Source organism: Montipora foliosa, chromosome 9, assembly GCF_036669935.1.
Source record: "Montipora foliosa isolate CH-2021 chromosome 9, ASM3666993v2, whole genome shotgun sequence".
Classification (NCBI taxonomy): domain Eukaryota; kingdom Metazoa; phylum Cnidaria; class Anthozoa; order Scleractinia; family Acroporidae; genus Montipora; species Montipora foliosa.
The window spans coordinates 44,539,705-44,552,608 of NC_090877.1; the positions used below are offsets into that span (position 1 = coordinate 44,539,705).

General features: G+C 39.8%; 2 protein-coding genes across 2 annotated transcripts in view; one reads left to right on the forward strand and one right to left on the reverse strand.

Moving 5' to 3' along the window:
• The window catches only part of LOC137970306 (cyclin-D-binding Myb-like transcription factor 1), an 8,207-nt gene extending 1,862 nt beyond the window's left edge, over positions 1-6,345 (forward strand). The window contains exons 3-6 of the mRNA XM_068816827.1: positions 2,666-2,743; positions 4,448-4,516; positions 4,931-5,013; positions 5,881-6,345. Coding sequence (XP_068672928.1) covers positions 2,666-2,743; positions 4,448-4,516; positions 4,931-5,013; positions 5,881-5,948 — 298 coding nt within the window. The 3' untranslated portion in view covers positions 5,949-6,345. The remainder of the gene's footprint in view (positions 1-2,665; positions 2,744-4,447; positions 4,517-4,930; positions 5,014-5,880) is intronic.
• Positions 6,346-7,728: 1,383 nt separating this feature from the next.
• LOC137971349 (histamine H2 receptor-like) lies at positions 7,729-9,587 on the reverse strand. The gene has a single exon (XM_068818177.1). The coding sequence runs from the start codon at positions 9,523-9,525 to the stop codon at positions 8,611-8,613; it is 915 nt and encodes a 304-aa protein (XP_068674278.1). The 5' UTR covers positions 9,526-9,587; the 3' UTR covers positions 7,729-8,610.
• Between the last annotated feature and the right edge of the window lie 3,317 nt (positions 9,588-12,904).

Here is a 12,904-nt window from a genome sequence, read left to right on the forward strand (position 1 = left end):
GTAACAGTCTATGTAAGCAGTTTTGTGAGAAGAGTTGACAGTAAACAACCGTTAAGTAAGTTACTTTTAGTTATTTAATGAGGGTAGGACCTAATAGTGTTATTACTCTAATAAACTTGTGGCCCTCAGAATTCAGACCTGACCACAAAACCGGGAAATCGGTGCCCTGCTCTTTCCAAATAGAGTGCGGGATCTTTAACCAGTTTATTATTATTATAAATGGGAATAACTCTCTATTATATACATTGTCTTATAATATAAATTATTTAAAAACGGGAATAATAATAATAATAATAATAATAATAATTTATTATTATTACATTGTATTATTAGTAAATTGCAGTCATTAGGATATTTGTCATTGTTATCATCTCCAATTAGACTGCAGAGGTGTATCCAGAGTGCGTCATTGCGTCCTGGGACGCACTCGTTTTCCTTTTGGACGCATAGAATATGGCACGACGGGTCCAATTGGACGCAGAAAAAAAATCGAATGTTTATGTCACGGCCGCACGAGCCGATGATGAACTGCGTATCGATCGCTTACATTTGTTTACTCTTTTGTTCCTAAATTACACCTCAAAGCGTAGTTAAAATAAATGATGCTCTTTTACGGAAAATTGAGATTCAGTTCTGTTTTTTTTTTTGCTGTGGAGATCTAGATCATTTATCAACTGGAGCCAACAGTTCCTACAGCATACCGATTCCTCGAGACGTTTTCAACGTGATCGATGGAGCTTTGACAGCCCATACATTTTGATCGATGAATCAACAGGCACAACAGTTTCAAAGAACTTGATCATTTTAAGTACATATTCGTTGGGAGGGATAAGACTTTATTTTTGTGCAATTAGAAATCTGAAAGGGTACTGCAGCAGCAATTAAGAGGCAATAGATCGCATATTAATTCTTGAATATTAATTAGCTGGACCCCCAAAATTTTGCAATGGACCCCCAAATTTTTCAAAAAGGGGTCCAGAGGACCCCCAAATTTGAAAACCTGGATACATCTCTGAGACTGTTAAAATTATGTAAACGTTTTATATTATTTTGTAAAGAAAAGTTCACAGTAGAGCAAGTTTCAATCGAGTGTCATAAAACCAAAACCAAAGTAATTACTTTAGCCAATCAAAAAGGACGGAGACAATCCATTAAACCAATCAAAATTGGAAGTAATTACACGTAGTCGACACAAAGCGCGGGAAAACGTGCACGCGCGAGCCACGATTGGTTTTGGTTTCACTTCTGATTGGTTAACAAAATGGCGCGAGAACTTTGAACCAATCACTGAGTGAAGTAATGAAAAACCAATGAAATTCGCTACCGGTAATTACTTTCCTCACTCATTTGAAAATCGCTCTAAACAACAATAAAATCAAATTAAAGAGAGAAGTGATCCTCGCACTTTTCTGGACAATTTAGTAAGCAATTGTCTCTCATTGACACTTAAGGGTTTCAATAGGAGCTACAGTTGTAGTTGCCGGCCTCCTCGTACTAACAGCTAGTTTGTCTCGACTTTCACTAAAATTCCCATCGTAAACATGTCAAACAGCCGCTGAAAATTTCAGGTGGCTTCAGCGGGGTTCGAAATTCCTAAGACGTGCAATATTCGGTCGGATTCACCTGAGACAGTCAGAACTTCACAAAGACTAGACAAGAAAAAAAAAACCTCAACAACGTATCACACCCATCCCCTTTCCATTTGGCTTGCCTTTACGGTTCGAATAAACTTGCTGACTACAGTACCTCTCTTTTCTAGTTTGTGCCGAACTCCTCTCTCTACGTTTGTTTTCTATTGAGCTGTGCCCCGATCAGTAAGCTTGCTTGATAGAAAATGGGCAAAAAACAGAAACACAGAAACTTGTTGTTTGATTTGGCCCTTTACCTACATTGTGTTGACCGGCATTGGGTTCCCAGACTCAATGTCACGTGGACGAAAGGCTCATTCCCGATCCTTTCTGACTCTAGTTAGTTTTTTTCTGCCAATGAATTCCAGCATTTAGCTGATTCAGGCTGTCTGTAAGCTGTTTGTGTGGTTTTAGGGAGGTTAAGCATGCGCGTTTTTGAGACGCGGACGGCAACCGGAAATGAGCTTTTTTATCTTTTAACTTGTCATTGACGCAACCACATTTTATTGCTAAGTATCTATTCTGAGAACGCATGTTTTATGAGTCAAATGAGTCAATGAGTCATGAGTCAATGAGACTCACAGTCAATATAGCAATAATTTGTTGATTAAGCCTAAGCCCTCGTTTCAGTGATTAGGCCTAAGCACTCTCTGAAATTTTACCTTTCATTTTATGGTTTATTTAACTGCACTAACTCGTTGACTCATTGACTCATGACTCATTGACTCATTGACTCATTGACTCATAAATACTTAACACTCATCTATTCTCCATTGAAGATGATCAGTATAAAAATCTGGGAGACACCACTGTCCTGGCACGCGAAATGTTCTCTTCCGGTTGCCGTCCGCGTCTCAAAAACGCGCGTCATCGCCGTGCTTAAGCTCCCTATTGCTGCAGCTGGACGCCTTGGATACGCTTTCATTTGAACCTCTTTTTAGGTTCGCCGTTCCTGTAATTTGCGATAGTTCAGTGGTGGGAAGACATTTGTAGGTGCCGTCATATTCCTGTGATATTATTTTCTTCTCTCTCCTAAGGTTACACACGCTGTGGTTTGAAGAAAGTGCTTCTGAAAAGAGGTGGACCGAAGAAGATACCCGCAAACTCGTTACCAGGTCTGGTGGTATTCTTTTTTAAAGAATCAACTTCACAGTATTTTCGGTTTTTTTGGGAAAATGTTTGGTTAATCACAAGTTTTGAAGTCGAAAATGATAAACTGGAATTCCTCAAACCGATCAACTTATTGTTGGATCAAGGTAATTGCGTGTTTGCGTGAACATGACAAACATCGGGCTGGCGTTTTTCAAGATAACCCAAATGCAATCCGCTTCAATCTTGTGGTTTTTTCTCCATTCATGCCTCTCTTTGCCTTAAAAAAAATACCCATAGGGGCTTTTCAGGGTCAATGAAACACAATTAACGAAACAACAGAACACAACAACAACTACTGTTAAGAATCCCTACTGGCTGGAGGCAAACCAGTTGGCTTTTGACAAGTGCAGCTGGGAAGTTGAACCAGGGATTACCGGGATCAAATTCAACGAGTGGTCAGAGCGGGTCTTGAACCCGGGATCTCCGGATCTCAAGGCAAGCACCCTAACCACTGGGCCACACTTCCTCCGTAATGTTTTGTGCTGTTCTACAGCTTTCAGCAGTAACTGCGTTGTTCCATCCCATCTTGGGGGGAGGCGCGGTGGCCTCATGGTTAGAGCGCTCGACTCCGGATTGAGTGGTTCGGGTCCTGGCTCGGGACATTGTGTTGTGTTCTAGGGTAAGACACTTTACTCTCACGGTGCCTCTATCCACCCAGGTGTATAAATGGGTACCGGCGAATTTAGTACTGGGGGTAACCCTGCGATGGACTAGCATCCCATCCAGGGTGGAATAGAAATACTCCTAGTCGCTTCATGCTACAGTAACCGGAGATAAGCGCTGGCGTGATGGGCCTTCTAGGCACGTAGCAGACTTTACCTCCATCCTATCTTGTGGGTGTGTCCGTAAATTACAACGACATTTGGTTCTTCTTGCCATTGAGGATGATAGTATCCCAGTCATTAATCCATTCATTTGGTTCTTCTTGCCATATCCATTCTTTAATCCATTTACTAATAATTCATAAGGGTGACAGCCAACTGAAACGCACTGTTCAGGTCACATGATTGGATAGGTCTGTAAAAGTCTCCCCAAATCAAGGGTTGCGAAAACTTTATCAGATATTTCATCATCTACAATAGTTGACCAAAGATCATCTTCCGCAGTACACGTTTCGTCTTGTTTGAATTCCAACAAATCTACTGACGGGTGAAGGGCATCACTAACAACTTTTACTTCGCAATCCAAATGATCCGATGACAACCTTACTACAAACATTCAATAATTCCCAAAACAATATCTGATTTGTCGTGAGAGCACGCGCCCTTACAACACTGCCGCTCGTGTTGTAAACATTACTTGTTATCTTGTAATGAGATGCAAGATGTCCTATAAGAATATGCTTCGTCAACATTCGTTGTGACACTTTCACATGAAATTCATGTGGGCAACCCAGGTGATAATTAGGGGGATTTTAGGAGAGTACCTGACATCACCTATATGAACCATTAAAAGGCAAAGAAGATGTAAACAAACCTGTGAAAACAAGTTTGTTGTTTTTACTGCGAAGGGTACTAAAGGGCGTGGAATTGTTTTACTTCCGATGATTAGACCCCCTTGAGAACAATTTGTATGTAAATTTTGTGTTGTCGAGTACGTTGCCTCTTATTTAATGTTATTGTTTTTACTGCTGTGATATTGTGTTATTTACAGTCTTCATTTTACAGATTGTACAGGTCAGGGGTCACCGAGGAGTGTGATATTGATTGGATGGAGGTGAAATCTGAGTTCGAAATGTAAGTGACTTCTGCTGCTCAGAAATTGTTTGCTCTTGGACGCGCACATCACAAGCAATCAAGAACAGCAGGAAACTACTGTGTGGGGTGGAGATCGGTGGAATCTTCTCAAATGCATAATTGTCCTCCTGGAATAAGCCTGCAGTCCAAATCTGTTCCACTTTATCCACGAGAATGCGAAAACTCCCCTTTTTCAATCATAATTTTGCTTTCAGTTTGAGTACCAATAACCAGTTAATTCGGGTGGTTATTGCATCGGACTACTTACCGTGTGTGAGTTTTCACAAACCGGAAGCCCTTCCCCACGACAAAATTTCGCGGGACGTCACAGTGACACTTCCTACCTGACTTGGGAAACTTGATTAAGCTAAACTTGACTAAGTATTTGACATGTAGTACTTTTTTTCTCAAAAGCGACTGCTCGCCTTATTGGCTCCATAAAAAGTGGCATCATATCAAGACGAGGGTACCTAACTACCAATTGCTGGACTTTGAAGGTGTGTAATCCCTGTTTGAAAAGACTGTTCCTGATGCTAAAATAATTGGATTCCGGTAGAGTAAGAATGCGAGAATTTTCCTACGTTAGTGGACTTCGTAAGAGGTGGGTCCTGGTTAGGATGTTGAAGTGGTCGGAGCACACACCTCCTACCACTAGGATTCATTTCCCGGTTGTTGCTCTGAGTGGGTTGAGTTTGTGTTGGTTTTTGGCTCTGTTCCGAGGGTTTTTGTCTGGGTTCTCCTGTTTTGCCAAAACTAAGGATACGAAGCTGATGATGAGGACATCGACAGAGTAAAAGACATTGACGGTGGTGAAATTCGGATGATAAACTTAGAGAAAGCAGTCTTATTGCAGACAGCAGGAATTCTTTGAAAAGTACTCAAAATTGAAGGAAACTTGTCGGAACTGAATTTTGAGGAAAACATTTCCCATTCCTGTGTGAACTTGAAGTAATGACAATGATAATAATAATGATGATGATGATGATGATGATGATGATGATGATGATGATGATGATAATAATAATGATATTGATCATGATGTGAGAATGAAAATGAGAATAAACTATCGTGTTTTAATGTGCATTACCAATTCAAATAAAGAAAAAAATAAAGTTATTACAGAAAAAAAATATGATAAAAATGGAAAAAAAATACGTTTTCAAGGTATGATAAAAATTCCCTTCGAAAAAGATGAGATTTTAGCTTAGCTTCAAAGCTCTCGGGTTTTTGGCGCTCCTAATGCCCAGTTGTAGCGCATTGCAAACTCTTGGAGCAGTCCGTAAAAGAACTGGTCAGCGAGGTTGATAAAAGCATAAGCATAAGGCTTTTGGTACATATTAATTTTCGGTTCTTTTGTTCTTTAGATGCCATTGATTATCTTTACCAGAAGTATGGAAAATCCAATGAGACATCGGCGAGAGATACCGAGTAGCTAGGCAACATTCAACTTGAGTCTCTTTTAAAGCCTTGATCGCATACGACGGATGCGAACGCATGTTCTGGCATGCGAGGATATCATTCACTTGAGAAAGCCTTGCATAATTTTCGGTTAAAAAAAAGAAAATCAAAGAACATTAATTGCCGCGTTAAGACGTCAACTCAACAACGTTGTCAAAATACGTCGTCATGAGACTATGAGAGTTCATTCTGGACTTTGAAAGCAAACAGCAGTTATTTTTAACAAATCTTATTACAAAGAAGTAACCTAACTATGTCATATTATCTTTTCTGGCATTTCCAACTCTCAAGTTCTTTCCAGTAGCTTGTACCCCTATCGTTATTGTCGTGTTTTCCATCTTGGTGTAATAAATATAAATTATTTTTCCTTGCTGAAGTAAAGTTATTTACTGTTGTTGGTTGTGATGACTGTGCCATACAGTCGTCATTGTAAACAGACCATGCCACTGGATCAAAAGAGAATATTGGCGAGATGCTGTGGATTTTACGAACTTTCATGATTTACATGTTAATGTAGGCAAGACAGTATTCGCTGTACATGTAAAGCGTTCCTTGCGGTTTGACCCGGAGTCGCCCACCGAGGGAACTGTTAATTCATAAAATAATATGAAAATTCGGTAATTTATCTGAGCAGGTGTAATCTTCGAACTGTGCCGATGATCATCAACTTGATTCCTCTGGTAAAACAGTAACCGATGTTGAAGCTACTTTGTATACCGAGGAGAGTATTATTGAAGACTGGTAAGAGGGCAACATACTTTAAGGAAACGATTAAAAGTATCACTGAGCCAATTCGCCCTTGTTGCACGGCGGCCATATTGTCCCGGGAGACCAAAAAAGCTTTGTTTTACCACGCCAAGCCTTGCAGTGGAAACCATGGGGGTGAGGCTTGGCGTGGTAAAACAAAGCTTTTTTGTCCCCTGGGACAATTTGGCCGCCGTGTGCTGAGAGCCAAGACTCTACAAAAGGATATGAACATTTTATAATCCAATGCATCTATTAGAACTCTATCAGAATTACGGCTATTAGGAGTGACGATTGACGAGAAATCAAATTTCCACAACCATATAGGCACTGTTTGTAAAAACACAGCAAAGAAAATTGGTGTCTTGATGCGGCTACAAATAAAGCGAAGCGGCTCATATAAAATCTGCTATAATTCCGTAAGAACCATAAGAGTCCTTTATTTTAACGAGAGTGCTTTGTATGAAGAAACTTGTGAATACTTCAAGTTGCCGCGATTTTGCGAAATATAAAACTACAGGTTGTCGCGATTCTAACGAAGTTAAGAATGATCTTTGTTTGGCATATATTCAGGGTCTCTTTGAGAAAAATACACAGTTATAACCTAAGAAATTCTGATTTTGTAATTCCCAGATTTAAATCTGTGAGGTTTGGAAAGCACAGTTTAAGTATCTGGGTCCTTTTCTGTAGGCAAAACTTAAGCAGAATATCAGGCACTCAACGTCCTTTGACTCTTAAGCCCTGACCAAACTATCGAATAAAGTTGGATTCAACGCTCCAACTTTGCTCGAACCAACATTGTTCGACCGTTTGGCCACCCATGTCGGATGATGTTCGTCCAACACTTTTTGTTCGATCAAGTGTTGGATGGAGTTTGCTTTGATCAAACATTGCGACTAACAATTCCACTCGACGCGACAATGTTGCAGTGTTTTGCCGCTTCCAACAAAGTTGTGTCCTGAATCGAGTCAAGTTCGCGCTGCTAGCCAATCACGAATCGCTATTTTATTTTCAAGCCTAGGTTTGTAGTATAATTTGCAACAAAGATGGCGAACAAGGATCAACAGCCAGAAACCTCGATCAGCGAATATGAAGCAAGGCCATGTCTTTGGGACACTTTTAGTCCCCTTAATCACTATCGCTCTGTTTGGAGATTTCTGGTTCAATAGCGTTTACAATTTCTGCAAATTGATCCAAGCTCACTCTCATCATCTCCCACGCGCGTATGTATCTTGCAGTGAATATACCCTTTCCTACACGTTCTCTTAACCATTTTTAGTATTCCTCGTTTGAATCCATCATTTCCGTCCTCAAACAGCTCCATTGGCATAAACGCTACCATCGGTTTCGTTTCAGTGTTAACTCCATACTTATAACTTTAGCCCCAAATTGAACTTGAATGTTTCATCAAGCAATGTTGGATAGTGTTACTACCACTACCTCAACATTTACATCTACTTTGACTCCCTGACCTCACCATGTCATGTAACTGGCTGTCTGACATTTATCTCAGGTATCCAGCAACCCTATCATTGTTGTCTTCTTTCTTTAGGTGTGATATCATAAATTCTAATTTTGTGCAGAGATGAAGCTATTTTGTTGTTTTTGTTATTGTTGACGACTGTGTTACAGTCGTCATCATTGAGAGATACGTTACGTTATTAAAGGAGCAGAATATTGGTGAGATGCTGTGGATTTTACTAAAATGTATGATGTATGCAAGACCGTGATAGTATTCGTTTTATCGCGTTCTTTGCAGTTTTGGCTCGAGGTCGCGCATGCACCGACAGCATTGTTAATTCCCAAAATCAGTTGATGAATACGGCATTTGCAAGCCCTTCATTTCTTTCGTCCTTACAGCATTATCATTACCAGACTAACCCACTGTATAGTTACAGTGTGCGAGTTCTTAACAGTTCAAAAAGACTCCGCCGAATTCCTTCATTTCGCCACACGTAAATTCCTGGATTAAGGCAACTGTTCAAAAGAACTGCAGTCTCAGCTATGGGATATATCACGTGATACAACAGATCCTTCCTCGCAAGACCCGCCTGGTCCACAATGGTGGTGCACAATGTCGGCGTAAAGCATAAAAACAAAGTTCCCGTTACGAAAGCTACAGTTTTCGAAGCTTTCGCCTCTCGATGGTTTGATTGCGCTTGAAGTTCGGTGGGTCCGTTGGCAGAATTGAAAGCGTTATCGGTCATCTCCACAACAACCTGTGCGTTACACCTCTTAACGAGTCTTAGTATTTTGATATAAACCGCTGATGTCATGACGAAATTCGTTAATATTATCAATGATATGACACCTATTTCTTGGTTACTGTTGATGCCAAATGAGAAACGAAGTCCAAGTAGTATTGCACTAGCGGTAAGCCATACAGCGACCGAGACTGCGACTACTCGTCTTGTATGGACCCTTTCAATGTAACAGTACGGATAAAATACCGCAAGGTATCTTTCCACGGAGATCAGTGTGAGAGTAAGAAATGACATACAAATGCAAATCACTCCTGAAAAGGAGTAGACAAGTAGCTGTGTGCACGGAAAATTGTCTGACCTCGCGTTTATCTTGCTAGCTTGATAAATTATATAGGAAGGTTGGACAAAGAATCCAACCATTAAGTCTGTGAAGGCTAAGCATAAAATCGATGAATTGGCTACATTTCTCAGGCTCGCTTTTCTTAGAACAGAAGCAAAGACCAGGACGTTTCCAAAGACTGTAAGTGGACAAAGGAGCCCATTTACAACGCATAATGAAACAGATACAGCGAGAAAGAGGGTAGTCTGTGGAAACGGTGCCATTTGAACACCAAGCGGTTCAATGTACTCACAAACAATCTTGACTTGTTCACCAGTCACATTTGTTGAAAGGAAGGTATGATTCATTTTGATTTAAACTTTCTCAAACGAAATCAGACAAAACTGAAATATTGGTTTTGTCCAATGACACAATGACACTGTAAAAAAAACCTTTGTACCCGAAAGTGACATACCATGACGGATGTCTATCCAGCGGATAACTTCAGTATGTTTATTTTTGCTCATCGGTGTTAAAACAAGAGAGGTCGTGTCAACACAGATTCAACGGTCGACACACCCATTGGTAATATTTTCACAGCTTCTTTTGATCAGGTGCTTAAGGTTTTAACTCTTGTACAAATAAATCGGATACGCGCATCTCTTGTGAAAGAAAATTTAAAAAGGCCCTCGTTTCGGTTCGGTGTCGGATATCCACCCGGAAATTGGACAACAAACAGTTTTCCTCCCATTGTTTCTAATCAAAAGTAATTAAATTGTTTTTTAGTCCCAGCTGACGAGGGATAAAATATAGTGACGGTCAACTCCTGCCTGATTACCATAATTTCGATATCTATGGGGTAGAGGTGGATTACAATTTCTCTTCGTTTTGACTCATTCCGGTCCATACCTTGTGCTTTATTGTAGGCTTCTGTTGGTTGAAACATTTGTCTTTAAACTGATAACTTGTCTGACCTAACAGTTTTCAGACATCGTTTCTATTGCTTGGACAAGGATTTTATCATATAAGAAAAAAATATATTGATCTTTCGAAGCTTTTGCCAGTTTATCACTCAACCTCCAACTTGCTTAAGTTAAAAGAGGCAAGCTTGCTTTTTGTACGAGAGGCAACAAAATGACAGAATTGGTAGTACTAAATAGTGCTATATAGCTTTGGCCTTGATTCCTAAAGGAGTGTTTTGGGACCAGTACTTTTTAACAATAAATGACATGTTTTAAATTTTGTTGGGGAAGCTAAACGTAATATAATATGCAGATGATCAACAAATTTGGCGATCCTGCAGCACTTCACCTTTGAAAGGAAATGGAATCAAATTAGTACTGCTAGAAATGGTCTCAGTTAAGGCTAACTCTTGAAAATTCCAGGACATGACTTCAGGCAAGAAGAAATGCTATTTTACATTTAAGATTGGTAATGAAGAAATCGAAACTAAGGAGAGTACCGGAAGTCAACCTGAACAATAAACGTTTCGGTAGGGCGGTGCACAATCAAATTCAAGTCATTACAAGATTCTGACTGCAACCAAAGTGAGGCTTTATAAAGCTTTTAATATGCGGTCTAATTTTCAGTATTGCGGCATGATATGGCATTTCTTGGGCGCTAGGCCTGATTTCGAAAAATTGGAACCCCCTTAAATAAACATGTTTGCGACTAATTATTGATAATAAAGCTAGCACTTATGAAATGAAAAGTACTTGATGTGTTGATTCTAGTTTTCTAATCTTCCGGTAGTTCACCTGCTGATATATCGGCATTATTACGCCTAAAACTAACCCCACTTTCTCAAAGGCAAATACAAATTGCAATCACGATGTGTTATCAAATACTACTTATGGTAAACACTCCTTTAAATCAATTGTTAAATTTCTTGCGCCTACTCAATGTAAACTGCCCGGAACTAACGGAGGTTGCCAATATTCCAAAGCTCTCAAACAGTCACAGGATCTCTTGGTACAAGATAGAGTTTCGAACTCAACGGATTGATTCAAAGTAATTTAATATATGGACAATCAGAAAATAATCAACCAGGCTGTGTACAGTGTTATTGCTATAAATACTGATGGTGGAGTTGACAAATCGAAGTCGAACGGTAACAAATAATCCGTAGTTTGTACAGGATAATGTTCGTAGTCTGGATGATAAAGGTTTACAGATGTAGAAGCCAACTGTAGTTATTCATAAGTTGTAGTTCTCAGATAGATCGTAGGTTCGAACTGAAATAGGATATTTAAGATACTAACAATTATTATAGATTCTAACTTATCTTAGCATAAAATAAGCTTGATACGTGGCACGATACGACAAAAATAGAAACAACAAAGGCTAAACATGCCTTGCATGAGGCTTAATATGGACGTGTAGCGCATAGTTACATATCCACTTGCATACGGCATATATATAGTGGACGGTTACAACGATATCCTAGAGATTTTAAATCGAAAAGTGTTGCGTCGAAAGCTAAAGAATATACCTAGATATACGACTTAAATTACTATAAGCTTTGATATTAATACAGTAAGAAAACGACGAAAACGATCATCATTTTGACGAGCATTTGACAAATGCAACACTTGAAAGGTTAGGACAAATAAAAGGATAAAAAAAACTTACGTACTTCGGTTTACGCTTGTACCAATGGAGACAGGGAAAAGGGTAGCAGTAGCAGGTTCTATAACCTTACTGATAGCACGAGTAGCAAATTTCTTCTTTTACTATGAGAGATTCGCCTAGTATTTATTTCATATAGGACGTGATCCGAGTTTAGGTGTAGAAGAAGTTGGGTATTTGCGCATTTCCTCACGGTAATTCCTACGCCCTGGTGGGCGATCTACGCGACTTATTTTTGTGAGATTCTAACACGTTCCGTAGCTGTAATCAAACTCTAGATGATTCGAATAAATGAGAAACGTTTTCTTAAAACTAACACTCAATGGTATGTGCTCACTGATTGTTCAGAAATAATGTGCGAAAATTGCCCGGACTTCGTCAGTTAGATAACTAATTAGTTTCCATTCAGGACTTATTTTTCTTGTACATTTGATTTTTTATTTCTATTGTTATTACTTTCTTTTCTATGGGAGATACTCGCGCTTTTGCGCTAGTCTTAAATCTGAGGTGAAATACTGCAAGTCTTCGCTTCTTTAGTTCGCGTGACTTGTTCCAGGTCCCATGTCCCATGCATGCAATGAGCTTAAAAAATCACGCAGTCTCAGATGGGCATGTCGCCGACGATGCGAAACATTACACTTGGCTGCATCGTTTGCTCAATCAAATAATGCTTACTTCGTACGCTGGATACTGACATTTCTGCGGACCTGGTCTGGTTCGTTCTTCAATGGCCCCGACTCCTCGTTCAGCGCGATAAGGTTATTCAAAATTCCGAGAATCCTCTCGGCTGGGAGCGACTGAAGTATCACGTTTACAAAGATCTGTTAGCTCTTCGTCAAACTGCCAAGCTCGGGAACAAAGCGCCAGACTGTAAAATGAAGACCTTGGAGGGAAAAACGTGCAATTTAGTGGACATCATGAAGCTTGGTCGCCCCCTGATTCTTAACTTTGGAAGTTGTACCTGAGACGCGTTTGTCGAAGTCTTGCACGAATGCAACCAAATCAATTGACATGATTTTCCGCTGATGTTGCAGA

Excerpts from the sequence above, each read along its gene's own strand:
- LOC137971349 (XM_068818177.1), bottom strand. The coding sequence starts at position 9,525 with ATGGCACCGTTTCCACAGACTACCCTCTTTCTCGCTGTATCTGTTTCA.